This window comes from Hippopotamus amphibius, chromosome 11, assembly GCF_030028045.1.
Source record: "Hippopotamus amphibius kiboko isolate mHipAmp2 chromosome 11, mHipAmp2.hap2, whole genome shotgun sequence".
Lineage (NCBI taxonomy): Eukaryota > Metazoa > Chordata > Mammalia > Artiodactyla > Hippopotamidae > Hippopotamus > Hippopotamus amphibius.
The window spans coordinates 82,698,120-82,713,083 of record NC_080196.1 but is presented as its reverse complement, the minus strand read 5'-3'; the positions used below and the strand labels follow the sequence as shown (position 1 = coordinate 82,713,083).

Sequence of the window (14,964 nt, the reverse complement as noted above, 5' to 3'; positions counted from 1 at the left end):
CATATTCTATATTTCAGAAAAAGCAAATATGCAAGTGGCATGTGCTGTGAAAATAATCCTTTTTAAGGTTATTGTCTAGTAAACAATCATGTAAATTTGATATGAGTTATTGGAATTTAGTCTAAAGTTGTATCAAGGCCATATGTTACCATAGGCAATTTCTTCAAATACATAATTTATAATGTAACCTCCATGATTGCCTGAGAGTCCAAGGTAGAATACTGAATTAATCCAGCAGAAAGAGACCCTTGGAGGATGAATTAACATTTAACTAAGGTCACGAGGGCAACTGGATTGGTAGTTTCAGGCTATTCCTCACACAGAACTTGCCAGATGACACAAAAATCCAACACATTCCCACAACTAAAAATCAACTCTCCAGAATGTTTAGTTTGAATAACCAGGCATGCAAGGGCCTAGGGCTGTTTAGAATTTATACTGGATCATATTAAAAAAAAAAAAGTACCAACCACCAGTACTAAAGTTAAGTTTTCTACATAAACATCGAGGTGGGGAGAAAAAAAGAACATCCAGGGAAAAAGTGTATGAGAGGTGATGGAGAAGTAAAAGAGGAAAGAAAAAAAGAAGAAATAAAGAGACTGCTAGCTACAGAAGCAGAGAAGGGTAGAGAAAAGAAAGCCAGAGAGAAGCAAAATGAAAAGGGAGGAGGAGGCTCCCAGCTGTAAGATAAACAAGTCCTGGGGATGGGAAGTACAGCTCGGTGACTAAAGTCAATATCACTATACTAATAACACTATGTATACACAACACTATAGCGCTTTATCCTGGCAAGCTGCTAAGAGAGCAGATCATAAAAGTTCTTGACACAAGAAAAAAAAGATTTAAAAAATGGAGAGAAATTAAATGACATGTGTGCAAAGAGAAAGGAAGAGAGGATGGATGACAAGTCAGGAGGAGGGGCTGAAATGATGGGGACCAATCAGTCACATATACAGCTGCGACAGAGCAATGGTTTGTCCTGAGGTCTAACTAGACCAGTAAACAGAAAACGAAGGAAGAAGCAAGGAAAGATGCATATGTATGTATATATATTTGGATATTAACTACCCCCTCAAATATCGCTGTGACTCAAGGGTTTACCTTCATCCTTGACCTCTTCTGACTCGACAGTAGCTTTGAGTGCCCTTGTCCCAGCCCTGACTTCAGCTGGACGCACGTGGCTGGATGACACTGACTGTGGAAAGTACTGTTCCTGGTCTACACCAGCATATCCAACTGCCCAGGGGACATGTCCACTCCACGTTACAGGAAGAGTGAACTTTAAAAGTGCAAAGCTGAGCTCCCCGTCTTCCCGCCCCACACATCCTACCTCCTACACATTCCTCATCTGGGGAGTGGAGATACCCCCACCAACTGCCACAGCACCAACCAGCTTCTTCCTATTTTGCTCCATCTCCCTCAGATCGGCCTCTAAACGGCTACTACAATGTACCTCCTAGTATTTCTAAAGTTGCTTGTCTTCCTAACTTTAGCCTTTTTCTCTCCTCGCTGGACTCAACCCTAACATCAGAGTGATCCTTCTGGAGAAAAAGCACACCATGTTACTCCCTGCTTAAATGCCACCAGTGGATTTTACGACCAAGGTCCAGCTCCTTAGATGGCCAGACAAGACTTCCAAGACCTGGCTTTGCCAACCTCTCCATCCTCACCTCCTGTCATCCACAACCTTACACACACTGTATAATTTTTTTAATCTTTTCTTTAAATTGTAGTTAATTTACAATGTTGTGTTAGTTTCAGGTGTACATCACAGTGATTGTTACATACAGATATATATCTTCTTTTTTCATGTTCTTTTCCATTATGGTTTATTACAGGATTATTGATATAGTTTCCTGTGCTATACAGTAGGACCTTGTTGTCTATAGTTATTTTTAGACTACATAGAAAAGGGAAAATCTATCTTTTTGCTTCCTGATGTCTGTGTTTTATGTTGATCATTTACATAAATCGAATATTGTACTATAAGGAAGACTTCGCTCATTTCCACAAGACAAAAGAAGCTGCCTATTTTTTACACATCAGAGGTGAGGATCGCTTATTACAGGCAGATGTGTTTTTCTCCTCCCCCGACCATCCCTCCCCAGACAGGGCAACCTTACAACATCCAGCATACTGTGGTTCCTTTCCTTATGTGTCCACGCCCTGCGCCGCTGTCCGGCTGCTTCCTGAGAGTCCCTTCCTCACGGGGTGTTAACATGGTGCCCGCGCATGACAGGGGCCCAATAAATTCTGTTATCGTCCTTATCTTCATTATACTGAGAAGGAAAAGTCTTCTTCCTTGTATCCTACCAGACCTAGTCTGTCCGTAGTAAATACTAAACATTTCCTGGTGAATAAATGATTTCATTGATTCTGCCGAGCTTTATGTACCAACTTGTGGGAAGACACGTGCCCCTTATGTTGACTTGGCATGAGAAACTCTGCATATTCATACAAAATCACAGCCATGTACTCTAAATGTTGTCCCATAACCTTGAATGCCACATGATGTAAAATAGGAACGACCAGAGCCACGGATGTGTCTTGGTCATCAAAGCCAATTGAGTAACTGAACATTTTCACACATAAGAAGCCTCTTGGCAAACAGTGGGCCAGAAGCACATGGGTGGCAACGGCCGAGAGCTCACCTTTTCTTCATGACCAACACGACTCCGAGAAAGATAATGACGAACAGCAAGATGCCAGCAATGACTCCCGCGATCTTGACTGTGTGGTCTGTCTGTTTCTCGGGTTCTGGGACTGGTTTTGGAGTGGCAGCTCCTGAAGGGGTGAGGAAAGGAGAAAGGAGACACGGTGGGTAAGGGAGAATGAACATGTTAGCTTTTTAAAATTTTGCTGCATTTCACAGAGTCATGAGACTTATCAGAGCCAGCAGACAGACGAGCTTTGATTTTTTTCAACAGCTTTCATAGGCGCTGAAAGGAATGTAATTGTTCGCATGGTTCTTCCTTATTTCACTAAACCCCAACGCAAGTAGAAAATCACACCCACGCCTGACCCTTTTAGAAGAGACTCTTCTCAAACACAGGTTTTAAAATACTTTTATTATCTGTATGGGCTCCCTGATCTTTCTGCCTTTTAGAAACTTGCTAACAACACAACAGACATCCTCAGCCTTTATCCAAATTTGATTTGCTGGAGCATTTCCCCCAATTATTTTTCATAAATGAAGCAGTAATTCCATAACATATTAGCCCAAACACCTGGAGGAGGGAGATAAGCTCACTTACTGTGCATTTTACCAGCAATTGTTTTTTAACACAATAGAGATCCCCCCCACCCCCCCGCCTTTGCAAATCTAAATCTAGGTCACATCTGGTAGGCAAAAGACTCCTTCGAAGCAATTTATTCACAAAGTGGGAAGCAGCCGATGAGCACACCATTGGCACCCACCTTTCCTCTCTGTTTAAATGAGATAACCGGGGCCTTCCAGTGGCCACTGTCTTAGCTCTCCTGCTTTCACATTTTCAAAACACTGTCCGTCCTGTTTATGGTATAATGTGATGGAATGTCAAATCTGTGTCTGATGAAATATCCATCTCCTCTGCTAAATGAGATCAGGATGAAAAATATTAGGACTGTAACGTTCAATTCGCTAAACAGAATCCACTTTTTTAAGAGCTTGTCCTGTTTTAATCAGAACACAACAGCCCTTGGCATCTGAGCCATCACGTTCCCCTCCTTAGGGAGACAGGTCACTGGCAAAGAAGGAATTTATGTCCAAATGTCTCACATTAGAATTTTCTTCTTGTTTTTCATTGGTAAAAAAAATGAAATTAACACTGACTATTGGTATCAGCCCTTTCTACCCATTCTACTGGGTTTTGCTTTCATGCTTTATCTGATTCTTGAAAAACTTAACCATCATTGTGTCCTGTCCTCATTAGTCTACGGTGAGTCATCGCAGAGAAGCAGGGTGTCAAGCTGTAACTTTCCACCTGTTTCCTCAGGGAACATATAAACCTTTCTTTCAAAAGTTATTCATATTAAGATTTTATATGAAATTTTATTAAGATTTTATTTCACTCTGTATCCTGAACATGGCTGTGGCCATCAGACAGACAGATTTGGTGAGATCAGGGGAGAAACACAAGGCAGGAGATGGAGGGCCTGATCACCTGAGTTTGCACTCTACATGTGCTTTCCAATCAAAGCTACGGTTGCAAGGAGAGCAGTTGTGATGTGAAAATCACACCTTATTAAATACAAACCCATTAAAGATAATGACTCTTTACAGGCCATTTTTATTTCTGACCACTTCAGGAGGATGTCCTACTATTTTATTTGGAAGAATATCCTTCAAACAGTTGTCCAGATGAACCTTGAAAATATTTATTGTTTTTTATTGTAATAACATCTCAAGTACACCACTGCAACAGGCCACTGGAACATATAGCCAAGAGGTAGATTTGGAGGATATTGTTACTTTAAATAAACTGCTAAGAAAAACTTAAAGACAAAATGTGTACATTTTAAGAGAAGAATAAAAGGTAAAAAAGCCATCCATGTAAGAACAACATATTTCAAATTCACAAAACTGACAAAAAGTCCAATGGCTTTCAATTTCAATTTTTCTTAATCCAATTTGAAAACTTAACTTAAAAAAATAAAATCTAATTGGTTTTATTCTTCCAAATGCTGGCACATTGGAGACCATTCCATTTATCTCACTAGGGATAGATTGCAACTTCTCCAGATATATTTCCTAAATAAATGATTCTCTAAGTTTTGTGTAACTAAATTATCCTAGTAAATACAACACTGGGGGAAGAAATTATTTAGAAAAACTGGATTTGGCTTCAAAATTTAGATACAAAAAATTACAAGGATTCAACTCATACATCATAAACACCCCATAAGAGAAGAGCGTCCTGTTAATGGTCACACGTTTGCTTCTCTTAACTAAACAACTAGCTAGGTTGTGCTTTAGCCTTTTGCCTAAGCTCTGCGAGAAGTGAGGGGTGGCCCTACCCATCCTCAGGTCAGGGAACGAGATCAGCTCTGCGGCCCCTCATTCCCTGCAGGAAGCAGGCAAGCACATTGCTATGCAGCCAGTGAAGGTCAGCATCATCATTCTTCAGCACTTACTTTTAACTCATTTCACACTGCAGGTCAAGAAAATGAAATGTTCAATGTCTGCAGGACACAGCCACAAAGTGGTCAGGGCAGCAGTCATGCAAAATGGGGGAGCAACTAAAAAAGGTGAGGAGGGCTGCCCTGCAGGTCTGCGCGCAACCCTCCCTTTGCCTGCACCGCCACCAGCTCACTGCGGTGGTGCCTGGGTGAAGGCGCTAGTTCCGATGTCTGGGTTTAGGACTACTTGGGGGAAACACAAGTTGGGCTGAAATGAGCCACGACCCTGAGATAATCTCACAGAGGCGGTCATTCACTGCAGGTTCCCTTGGGGACACACCGTCCCTGCCTTCTCTTTGCGCTCTGCCCTGCATCCCTGCCTGAGATGGACATCCCTCCATCCTTCCTCCACAGGATGCTCTGCTCCTCTCCCCTTTTCTTGCTTTGGAAATATGTGGTTGTGAGCTGTCAGTCAGCCTCAGAGAGAGGATAATTTGTGACAGAAAGTGGTTGCAGCTGAGAGCTTGGATTTTTTTCCCCCTTAACCAAATCTATGAATGTAACGGTGTAATTTACAAACTGCTCAGCAAAAGAGCTGTTATAATATTTTCCCCTCTGTCTCGTTATTTTCTTGCCAGGCTTCTAATGGTATAAATTTTTATTTATTTATTTTTTTGTATAAATTCTAATTCTTCACGGAAAGGCATTTTTTTTTCTCTTCTACTGTGCATTCTGCTTAGAGGTTACTGCACATGTAGTTCCTTTTAAAGAGAATACATTCAAATGTATGCACTTAACGGTGGGCATTAGCTAGGCTTGAACATGTTCATTAAAGTGATAAATAAGCTAAATATTTCGGGGGAAGGAGGACGAGCATCATCTCCACAGACGCCCACCCTGCTGACTGCCAGGGGCAGCTCTGGTGTGTGGTTTTGTTTTAACGACCAAGGAAAGTTTTTTAAAAAAGGATGGTATTCCAGTGAACCTGCATTATTTAAGGTTTCGGATACAATGTCTAATGTGAAAAATCTCAAAAGAAAGGGAGCGATTATCCAAAGCAGTGTTTGGTTGGTTTTCAACCTGGCAGGAAACAGCCTGTCTTGGCCCAGTGTTGGATGTTAAGTTCAATAACAGCAGCTTGCAGGCTGAGAACTAGATGTTCTCCAGGGTCTGGGACCAGTTCTGACCACTGAATGGGTTGCACAAACTCTCCCCCAAGACCCATGGATGCCAGCCCAGCAGGACACGGAGGCATCACCGCTGCCTGGAGCGGCTGAGTCCCCAGGGTCAGGGCTTTCTCTCCTGAGAAAACGGGAAACCTTTCCAGAGGGAAAGGAGGGGGCCGGGGCCCCCCAGAACCTCTGTGCATGATGGTGACTAGGGCTGGCTGTTCTTGAATGTGGGGGAAATCAGTGATATTCTCCATTTATACATCAAGAATTTATTGCGTATCCAGTGATGCGCCCTGCGCTGTTCTAGAAACACAGTAGTGAGCACGTGGGTGAAACAAAAGCCTCTGTCCCCATGGAAGTTAGATTCTTGTGGGACACAGACCCAGAGGTAAAGGATACTGTGCAGGTTGTCAATTGGTGTTCGTGCTACAGAGAAACCCATGGAGAGGCGTGGGGATGGCTGGGCGGGGTGTTTGCCACTGAGCTCCGAGATGAGGGATCAGAGGAGAATTACTGAGAAATAACACCTGAGCAGAGACCAGAAAGAGGAAGGAGGTTGAGATACGCTGACACTCAGGGAGGAGCAGTGGGAAGAAAAAGTTGAAAGCTGTAAGACGAAACTGTGAAACACTGAAGTGTGACTAGAGTGGTACGCTGGGGAAAGTGGGGGACAGAATGTCAAACTTGGGGACACCTCAAGAGATCCTGGAAGGACTTTGGTTTTCCCAAGATGGGAGCCATGGGGGGATTTGGAGTGGAGGAGAGATGTGACCTGGCTTAGGTTTCAACAGGATCACGCTGGTGGCAGTGTTTACAACAGCCCGTTGGGGGTCAATAGTGAAAACAGGTATGTCAGCTACGAGGCTATTGCGATAATACACGCGAGAGACGAGGATCATCTGAAATAAGATGGCGGCAGAGGCGGTGAGACACGGTCACACTTGAGAGGTAGGCTGACGGTCCAGCCGTCAGTATTTGTCCTGAACTGGATGGAGGGTGTGGTAATACAAGATCCATGTTTTTGGCAGGACTGACTGGAAAGATGATGTCACCATGTCCTGGGATGCAGAGGACTCGGGGGCGCAGGTGTGGAGGGGTAGGCTGGGAAATCAGGAATCTGGTTTTGGACGAGTAAGTTTTGAGATACTAGACACCCAAAGGGGACATTAGGTAGGCTGTGGAGCATAAAGGGGAGAGATCCAGACTTGGGGTGAACATTAGGGGGGTTGCCAGCAGAAAGGTGGTATTTAATAAAGTCTTGAGACTCAGGAGGGCGCCTGGAAGGTGAAGAGAGAGGAGGCGTCACGAGGAGGGAGCAGTAATGGAGACGGAAAGGAGCAGCGAATTGAGGGAGGAGAGAAATCAGCGAAGAGGAGGAGGAGGAGGAAGAGGTCAGTGTGATACAGAGAGGGAGCATCACCCGGGACGGAGGCAGGGAGGAGCGTGGGCGTCCAGGGAAGCATCTTTTCCTTAAGATGAGAGCAATTAGGGGATTTTGAATGGTGATGCTTATGGGCCGCTAGAGGGGGAAAAGCTGATGACTCGGGGGGAAAGGTGATGCCTGCTGGAGCAATGACCTTGAAGGGGCAGGAAGGGATGGGCCTGGAGAGGGCTGTACAGAGAGGTAAGGTGGCAAAGGTCTAGGGGAAGAGGGAAGCTGGACACCCGGGCTCCTTGAGAAAAAGGGCCAGAAAAAGGGCCTCGGGAGATGAATCCTGACGGTCTCAAGGCAGATGGTGACGGACTTGTGTGGGTTGGGGTGGGGCTGCGGGTGTATCCAGGAGCACAGGGCTAGGCCCCCTCCCACCTCCTCTTAATTAGATGAATAAGGGGAGGAGGAGGAGGAAAGGCAGAGGGTGGCTCTGCTCCGAGTTCCATCCCAGTGAACAGGGAGCCCATCAGAGGCAGGAGCATCCCTAGGACTGACACAGGGAAGGAATGCTTGCCTGAGCAACCCCATGTCCATTCCTATGACACAGACGATCTTGGGTCTCAGTCTTCAAATAAACAGCTCCTTATATGCTCCAGGTACCATAACAAGGCTCTGCAGAGGACTTGAATAGATGTGTGACACCTCAGCCTTCCGAGCCTGATGCAAGAGGCCATGAGAGGTGCCATGGGTGAGCTTCAAAACCCCACTGGAGGAAAGAAGGACATGCCCTTTGGAGAGTGATGAAGGCTACTGCCTCACCCAGGCCAGGAGCCGCCAATGTCTGGTCCAAGGGGGCGACTGGACCTGCAAGGATGCAGGGGCTCACGGAAGGCACCCCACTGGCCGCACACAGCACCCTCCGGCCTCAGAGTGCCAGGCACTGGGTGGACGTTGGTGCCACTTGTAAAAATCCCTGGCCTGCTTCCTGCTGGGGAAACTGGTGTCTGGGTTCAATGCTTGCACTGAATTCAAACAACAAAATGTTTCATTCTCACAATGTGCAAAACCAAATACCAAAATTTCACTCCTGCTGGAAACTGGAAATGTGTAAGAACACTGTTTCTCCAAGTGTGTTTCAAAGAGTACTGGTCCTCAAAGATATTCTAAAATGTCCTTTGAGGGAGCTTCAGCCACCATGGACTAGCATTTTTATGACTTTATGGACTAGAGAATCTATTTCAATTAATTTTCATAGCTTTTTTTTTCACCTTTTGTAGAGGTCCTTTCTTTTTCTTAAAAATAGCAACACCCTGGCTTTAAAGATTATTGTCAGTTCATTCCAGTCTTATTGCTCAGAAAATTAGAATTCCTTGCCCTCTGTGTTCAGTTTTTCCAACTGTACCCTAACATTATATATAATCATGAAACATCTCCAAGATTTTTCATTTAAATTACACATCACTGTTTCTCTTTCTGGGAATGCAAAGTCAATCAGTACCCCTGGAATAATCTCCGTTCACACTTTATGTATTATTTGTAACCTGATTATGCTTTTGAATTTATCACTCTTCCTTTGTACCTAATTTCCACCATACGGCATGCAGAGCATGTACGATGTACAAGTAATAATCAGAAACATAATTTTTCATATAAAAGTGAGATGTTGGCTTGTTTGATATATATCATCTCTAAAAAATTAATCTACTTTTTTATTTTTGTTCTAATTTCATGACAGTTACTGCTCTCATTTATTGATGGGGCCTGCACCCTGTGGGTAAGATGATCTATCAAACCCTTATCACTTACTCTCTGGGCACTAGAAGTTTCCAGAGAATTATTAGTGCCATTACTGGTCTGATGAAATGGCTTTATTTTTTCCATTTGCATGTCTCAAATCATGGCCATGTAATAAAATGAGCGAACAGCTTGTCAATAAGAACACATCAACTGTGCTCGCCTTTCACATGAACTGAATAATCAATAAAGGAAATGTGAGTGGCTGATTTTGAAGATGTTACCAGTTAAGAATGGACATTTCCAACAGTTTGTTTGAAACTAAACTTTGAAGGAGTTAAAAATCAACTGCCCCTGAAATATTTTCCAGACTTTGTGTCTTGGGTCATACTTATGTTTAGCTCTTAAAAATCATTTTTGTGGGAGGAAGGATCACACAGCATCCTGCACAAGCAGTAAAGACCCTTGCAGCTTTTTCTGCTGCTTGTAATTGGTCATTCACCCTCCTATCAAAAAGAAAGTGTACCTAAAAATTCTATGTGCTTGCTAGAAGAATCCATATTTCAAGGTTCAAACAGTGTACAGAGGGTAGCAAACTGCATGCAGAAGTGTGACGTGTCTTTCACAGGCCTCTGAGCCACAAGCCCAAAAGGTGACCCTTCGGAGCGCACTGAGGATTCCTGGGGTCTCAGGAGAGAGTGGGGTCACATCATCCCCTGACTCTCATTTACTAAACATATAATTTTCCTCAAACCATGAAGTTAAGAAAGTAGACTTACACTAGTTGTATCATTCTGTTCAATATACTCTAGAACAGAGATTCTCTAATTACAGAGACTTTAAGAATCATTCCAAGAGCTTTTGAAATACGCAGATGGCTGGGTTCCCCAGGGAGTCCGGATGGAAGGTCTGAGGTCAGACCCAGGAACCTGTACGTTCCGCCCTAGGTGATGCCCTACACAACATGAGGAAAAATCCAACTGGAGAACCATTGGCCCTAAATATCTGTGAGGAAGGTTTTCACAGACTATGGCAAAATGGGAAAAATATTTCATTGGGTGGTTGTTTTTAGAACACCTCGTGATATATTAATATCTTTATCACTTAGCCAATGTCCTTCACTGCTGTTTTTAAAAAGATCCTTTTACACAATGAAGAGGCAAGCCTGGTGATATCAAACCCTAGTTTTATTAGCCAAAGTTGGTAGAGATTGGAAAGTATTCTTAATTGTAAAGGAATTTAAAGTATGCTGATAGTAGCTACTAAATTAGATGGACAGGAAGAAGGCTGATCTCTTTGAAAACCTACTTTATGTGCTAGGTATCTTATGTAACTGTTACTTAACATCACACCATGAGGTGTAATTAACGCCACTTTACAAATGCGGAAACCCAGACAGCAGAAGCAGTCAGGAAGAGGCGCTTGTCTCAAGCCAGTGAGAAGGGACATGAGGGTGGGGGTGGGGGGCTACAGTCTGGATCCAGGTAGGACCCTAAAGCCCACTTGATTCACTGCATCACTACTTTCCCCAGTAACATATAAACTCGGGCAATTACGGGTGACATTCTGGAAGACAGGAGCCCAGCTTAAATCATCCTGACCACTTGTAAAGAGGAGAGCCTAAGAAAAGAATGAAAATAAACTGAAGTGCAGAACAATGCCATAAGGAAATTAAAATCCTGCAAGAAAAATAAGACAAATAGATGGGGACTAAGGACTCCCCAGGCCCACGTGCAGAAAAGAAAAGCCTGGTCAGTGTGATTCTGAATTGTACCAGAGGAGTGACACGCAGGCTAACCTTCCAGAGCATAGTGTACTGGTCAAGGCTGAAAGGGAATCAAAGAAAAGAAACACCCACGATCAACAGGCTAGAAAAGAAGGACTATGAAAAAAGGCAAAGGGCATTTATCTAACCAAGGACAGACCAGCAGGTGCCCTGGCGCCATCTTCCACTGGAGCTTTCCAAGAGGAAGGACTATTTCTCACCCACTTGTGACTTGTAAGCACTAACCTTATGTCTGTAACCCAGTGGTCATCTAGGTCTTTCCGGAATGAAAGTCCACTTAGTGGTCTTTCCTGAATGAAAGTCTTAAAACATAGAGGAGGCATTTATAAATAGAATGATGACCACGTGTGATCTATATATGTGAGTGGAATGTTTTCAAATACATAGGCTTAAACAAAGGCAAGGGTCCACATTCTTGCAGAGAAAAGCTGCCTCTGTTTCCTGTTTCCTTGATGCCTAGAATGTAGCATGAACTCAATAAAATTCAGAGCAAGGAAATGAATCTGGTTGTCCGGGAGGGACATTTTGACCTTTAGCACATAAAAAATAAATATATTACAAAGGGGCTTAGTCACTCTATCCTCGAGTTGAAGAAAAGTCACCTGACATTACGTCAGTTTACCTCCCTGCCCAATCTCTAAAACTTCCAACAAAGGCTATACTTTCTTCATCTCCATTCCCACTGCCATGACCTGGTTTATTTCTCTTCTGTATTCTGTACTTGACTTTCAAGGTGATATCCCAGCCAGCCTTTTACACACTCTAGCCATACTGATCGTCCTAAAGAAGATCCCTAATCAGGCCGTTCTTTCATTAAAAAAATGAAACAAAAAACCCCAAAGCTTCCTAATACTTATTTCAAAAGGCAGCAGCCAGGCCTCCCATGAGCCAGCTCCCATCCCTTTCCTAACTTTATGCCTCTTCTCCTTCTACTTTCCTGCATCTACCTGTGTTCCAACCAATCGGAGATGCCCATTCCCCCACCGCCCCGCCCCCCATCGAATATCTCCCCTTTCCGAGGCCTTTGCTCCTGCTGTGCCTTCTCCATGGACTCATCCCTACTCACATTTCATAGGTTCAAATCCTACCAGTCCTTCAAAGGCCACCTAGCGCAGCACCATTCCTGAGCCTTTGTAGGAAGGATTCTTTCTTAGCACCTTCTTTTCACCCCTCTTGACTATTTTGCACCTTGAGTTCAGTTATTTTCGTAAGTCCTTTATATCATACTCTACCATAAGTTGCTTGGGACAAAGCTGGTTTTACTTTTTGGCTCTCACATGCCCCGGCTCGCAGGTGATGCTGAATCAAAGCTCTCTCCCAATAAATCTCACTTTAATTTTTCTGTCTTTCTCATCTGCACTCTCTTCATAGCCAACTTATTCTTTTTCCATTTGCGTTAAAGTTCTCAGACACAGGGTGATGGGTATAAAAGGAAAGAAAAAAGAGGAAAAAGTAGAAGTGTAAAGACAAGTCCAATTTTGTGGTCTTTTCTCCACTGGTCCCTGGCATTTATCGGGGGGTTACTAAGATGGGTGGGGTCTGCGGCTGCCTTTGGATGACCTTCTGTAGCCATCAAGACACAGTGAGAAAGAAGGACTATCTGAGCCTTGGCTCCAGGGATCATGCTGGAGATTAGCCAGGGCACAGAAGGCTTTCCTCAGTACGTTGATGACAGATAAAAGTCTTTGCCAGTTAATTTACTGAGCAAACTTTCATCAATGATAAAATGAGATTACTAGAAAGAAAGAGCATGGAAATAAATACTAGTGGCAAAATGTTATATTTCCAGCACCAAAGCAGTGAAATATATATCCATCAATGACGAGAACGTTAACTGGGTACATATCAGAGAGACAGGAAATGAGTATCTGTCAAGAATAAAGTGTTATGAACTCAATACTCGTAATGATTAAGTAGCGGTGGACCATTTTTCATGATCATATGTCGAATTTGTTTTAGAAGTCTTTAAATGAGTCAAAATTTCTGCTGGAGAGTAATTACAATGGTCTGGGACTTTTTAGAAAGCAAAAAAAAGGAGAAACTTCTAAGATAATGCTAATATGATTTAAATTATTATTTATAATTTTATTTAATAAAATGGTTATATCGTTCCTATGACCTTACTTTAGAAGCATTTTCTAACTTGCTTGTTACTCAGAGAAGAAATAAGGTAGAAATCTGAAAATTCCCTTTATTAAGCCTTTAAACTGGCTAAGAGACACACGTAAATCACTGTGATGTGGGAGGGATGTGTATGTGCGTGTGTACGTGTGCATATTTGTACATAAATATACACCAATATGTAAATTACAAACATACAAGAAGCACTCACCAAATTGATATCACACATGTTTTTTTTATCATGTTTACTGTGAAGTTAGATATAATCTTGAGTGAAAAAGAACAAAATTAAACCACTGCAAGAACAGCACCTAGGCAAAAATCCCAGACCAAAATTGGTATGCTGGGACTTCCCTGATGTCACAGTGGTTAAGAATCTGCCTGCCAATGCAGGGGACACGGGTTCAATCCCTGGTCCGGGAAGATTTCACATGCTGCTGAGCAACTAAGCCTGTGCGCCGCAACTACTGAAGCCTGTGAGCCCTAGAGCCCGCAACTACTAAGCCCATGTGCCGCAACTACTAGGCCCATATGCCACAACTACTGAAGCCGCTGCACCTACAGCCCACTCTCTGCAACAAGAGAAGCCACCACACTGAGAAGCCCACGCACCATAATGAAGCATAGCCCGCACTTGCCACAACTAGAGAAAAGCTTGTGCACAGCAAAGAAGACCGAATGCAGCAAAAAAAAAAAAAAAAAAAAAATTGGTATGCCTGTATATGTTTTGGCCAAGAACTCTAACTTAAGTAAACTGTTCTAATTAATAATAAGCCATAATTAATAATTGCATCATTAGCAATACCAATAAGTGCACTATACAGATTCAACTGAACATCAGTTACAAGGCTAGAGTGATGTATTGCTTGGATTTTTACTGGAGGAAACAGGAAACTCATCAGAGACCCTGATAGATGTGCTGAGTACATCCCATTTATTAACTCCCAGGCAGGTGCCAGGCTGATTTTCAAAGATTGTTTCTCAGAGATGGTTACTCATTCTTCTAAATGGAAACAACATGTTGAAGAAAACTTATGTTGCTTCTCCTTCCTTTACACACCACTCTGTATTTTTCCAACTTCATACCCAATGTCTGAAAAAGGTATTCAATGAGATAATCTATCAACCATCTCAACAGAGTTCTATTAAAGTGCATCGTCTTGTGCTCCCTTGAGAACAGGTGTAACTGAAGGACAAACACAATGAGAGGTGTCCACCCCTAAACCAAGGACAGTGAGGAGCGAAGGAACCCCCCCAAATGGCCAGGACAACAAAAGAAAGCCTGGTGTTTTATTCCATGCGCTGGGCTACAGGGAAGTGCGGGCTAGATTAGACACTGCTTTGGGCTATTACTGCTTCAAATAAAGCAGTTGTCTTTGAAAATGCAGTGATTTTTTTTTCCATCAGTAGCATTATCACCATCGTTGCCAGCAGCAAGAGAGCGGGCCAGATCCTGCTGATGTGTTTACACCCCAAAGGCAGGCAACTGGGAACTGGCATCCATGGGGCCTCATCATAGGTCTCGACATACAATACAATAATCACATGCCTCTCACGCTCCGGTGCTCCTGGAGACCCCAGCAGCCACGTGCTGTTCATGCACATAAGTTCCTACATAGCATCAAGAAATCCACTCATTTTCGGGAAGTTCAAGTTTGAACCCCTCGGAAGGGCGGGGTCAG

General features: G+C 43.3%; 1 protein-coding gene across 2 annotated transcripts in view; it reads right to left on the bottom strand.

Annotated features, from left to right (window-relative positions):
- Positions 1-14,964, bottom strand: part of PTPRM (protein tyrosine phosphatase receptor type M) — a 720,054-nt gene that overhangs the window by 218,440 nt on the left and 486,650 nt on the right. For both annotated transcript variants that reach the window (XM_057698229.1, XM_057698230.1), the window contains exon 14: positions 2,652-2,784. In XM_057698229.1, the coding sequence (XP_057554212.1) occupies positions 2,652-2,784 (133 nt within the window). The remainder of the gene's footprint in view (positions 1-2,651; positions 2,785-14,964) is intronic.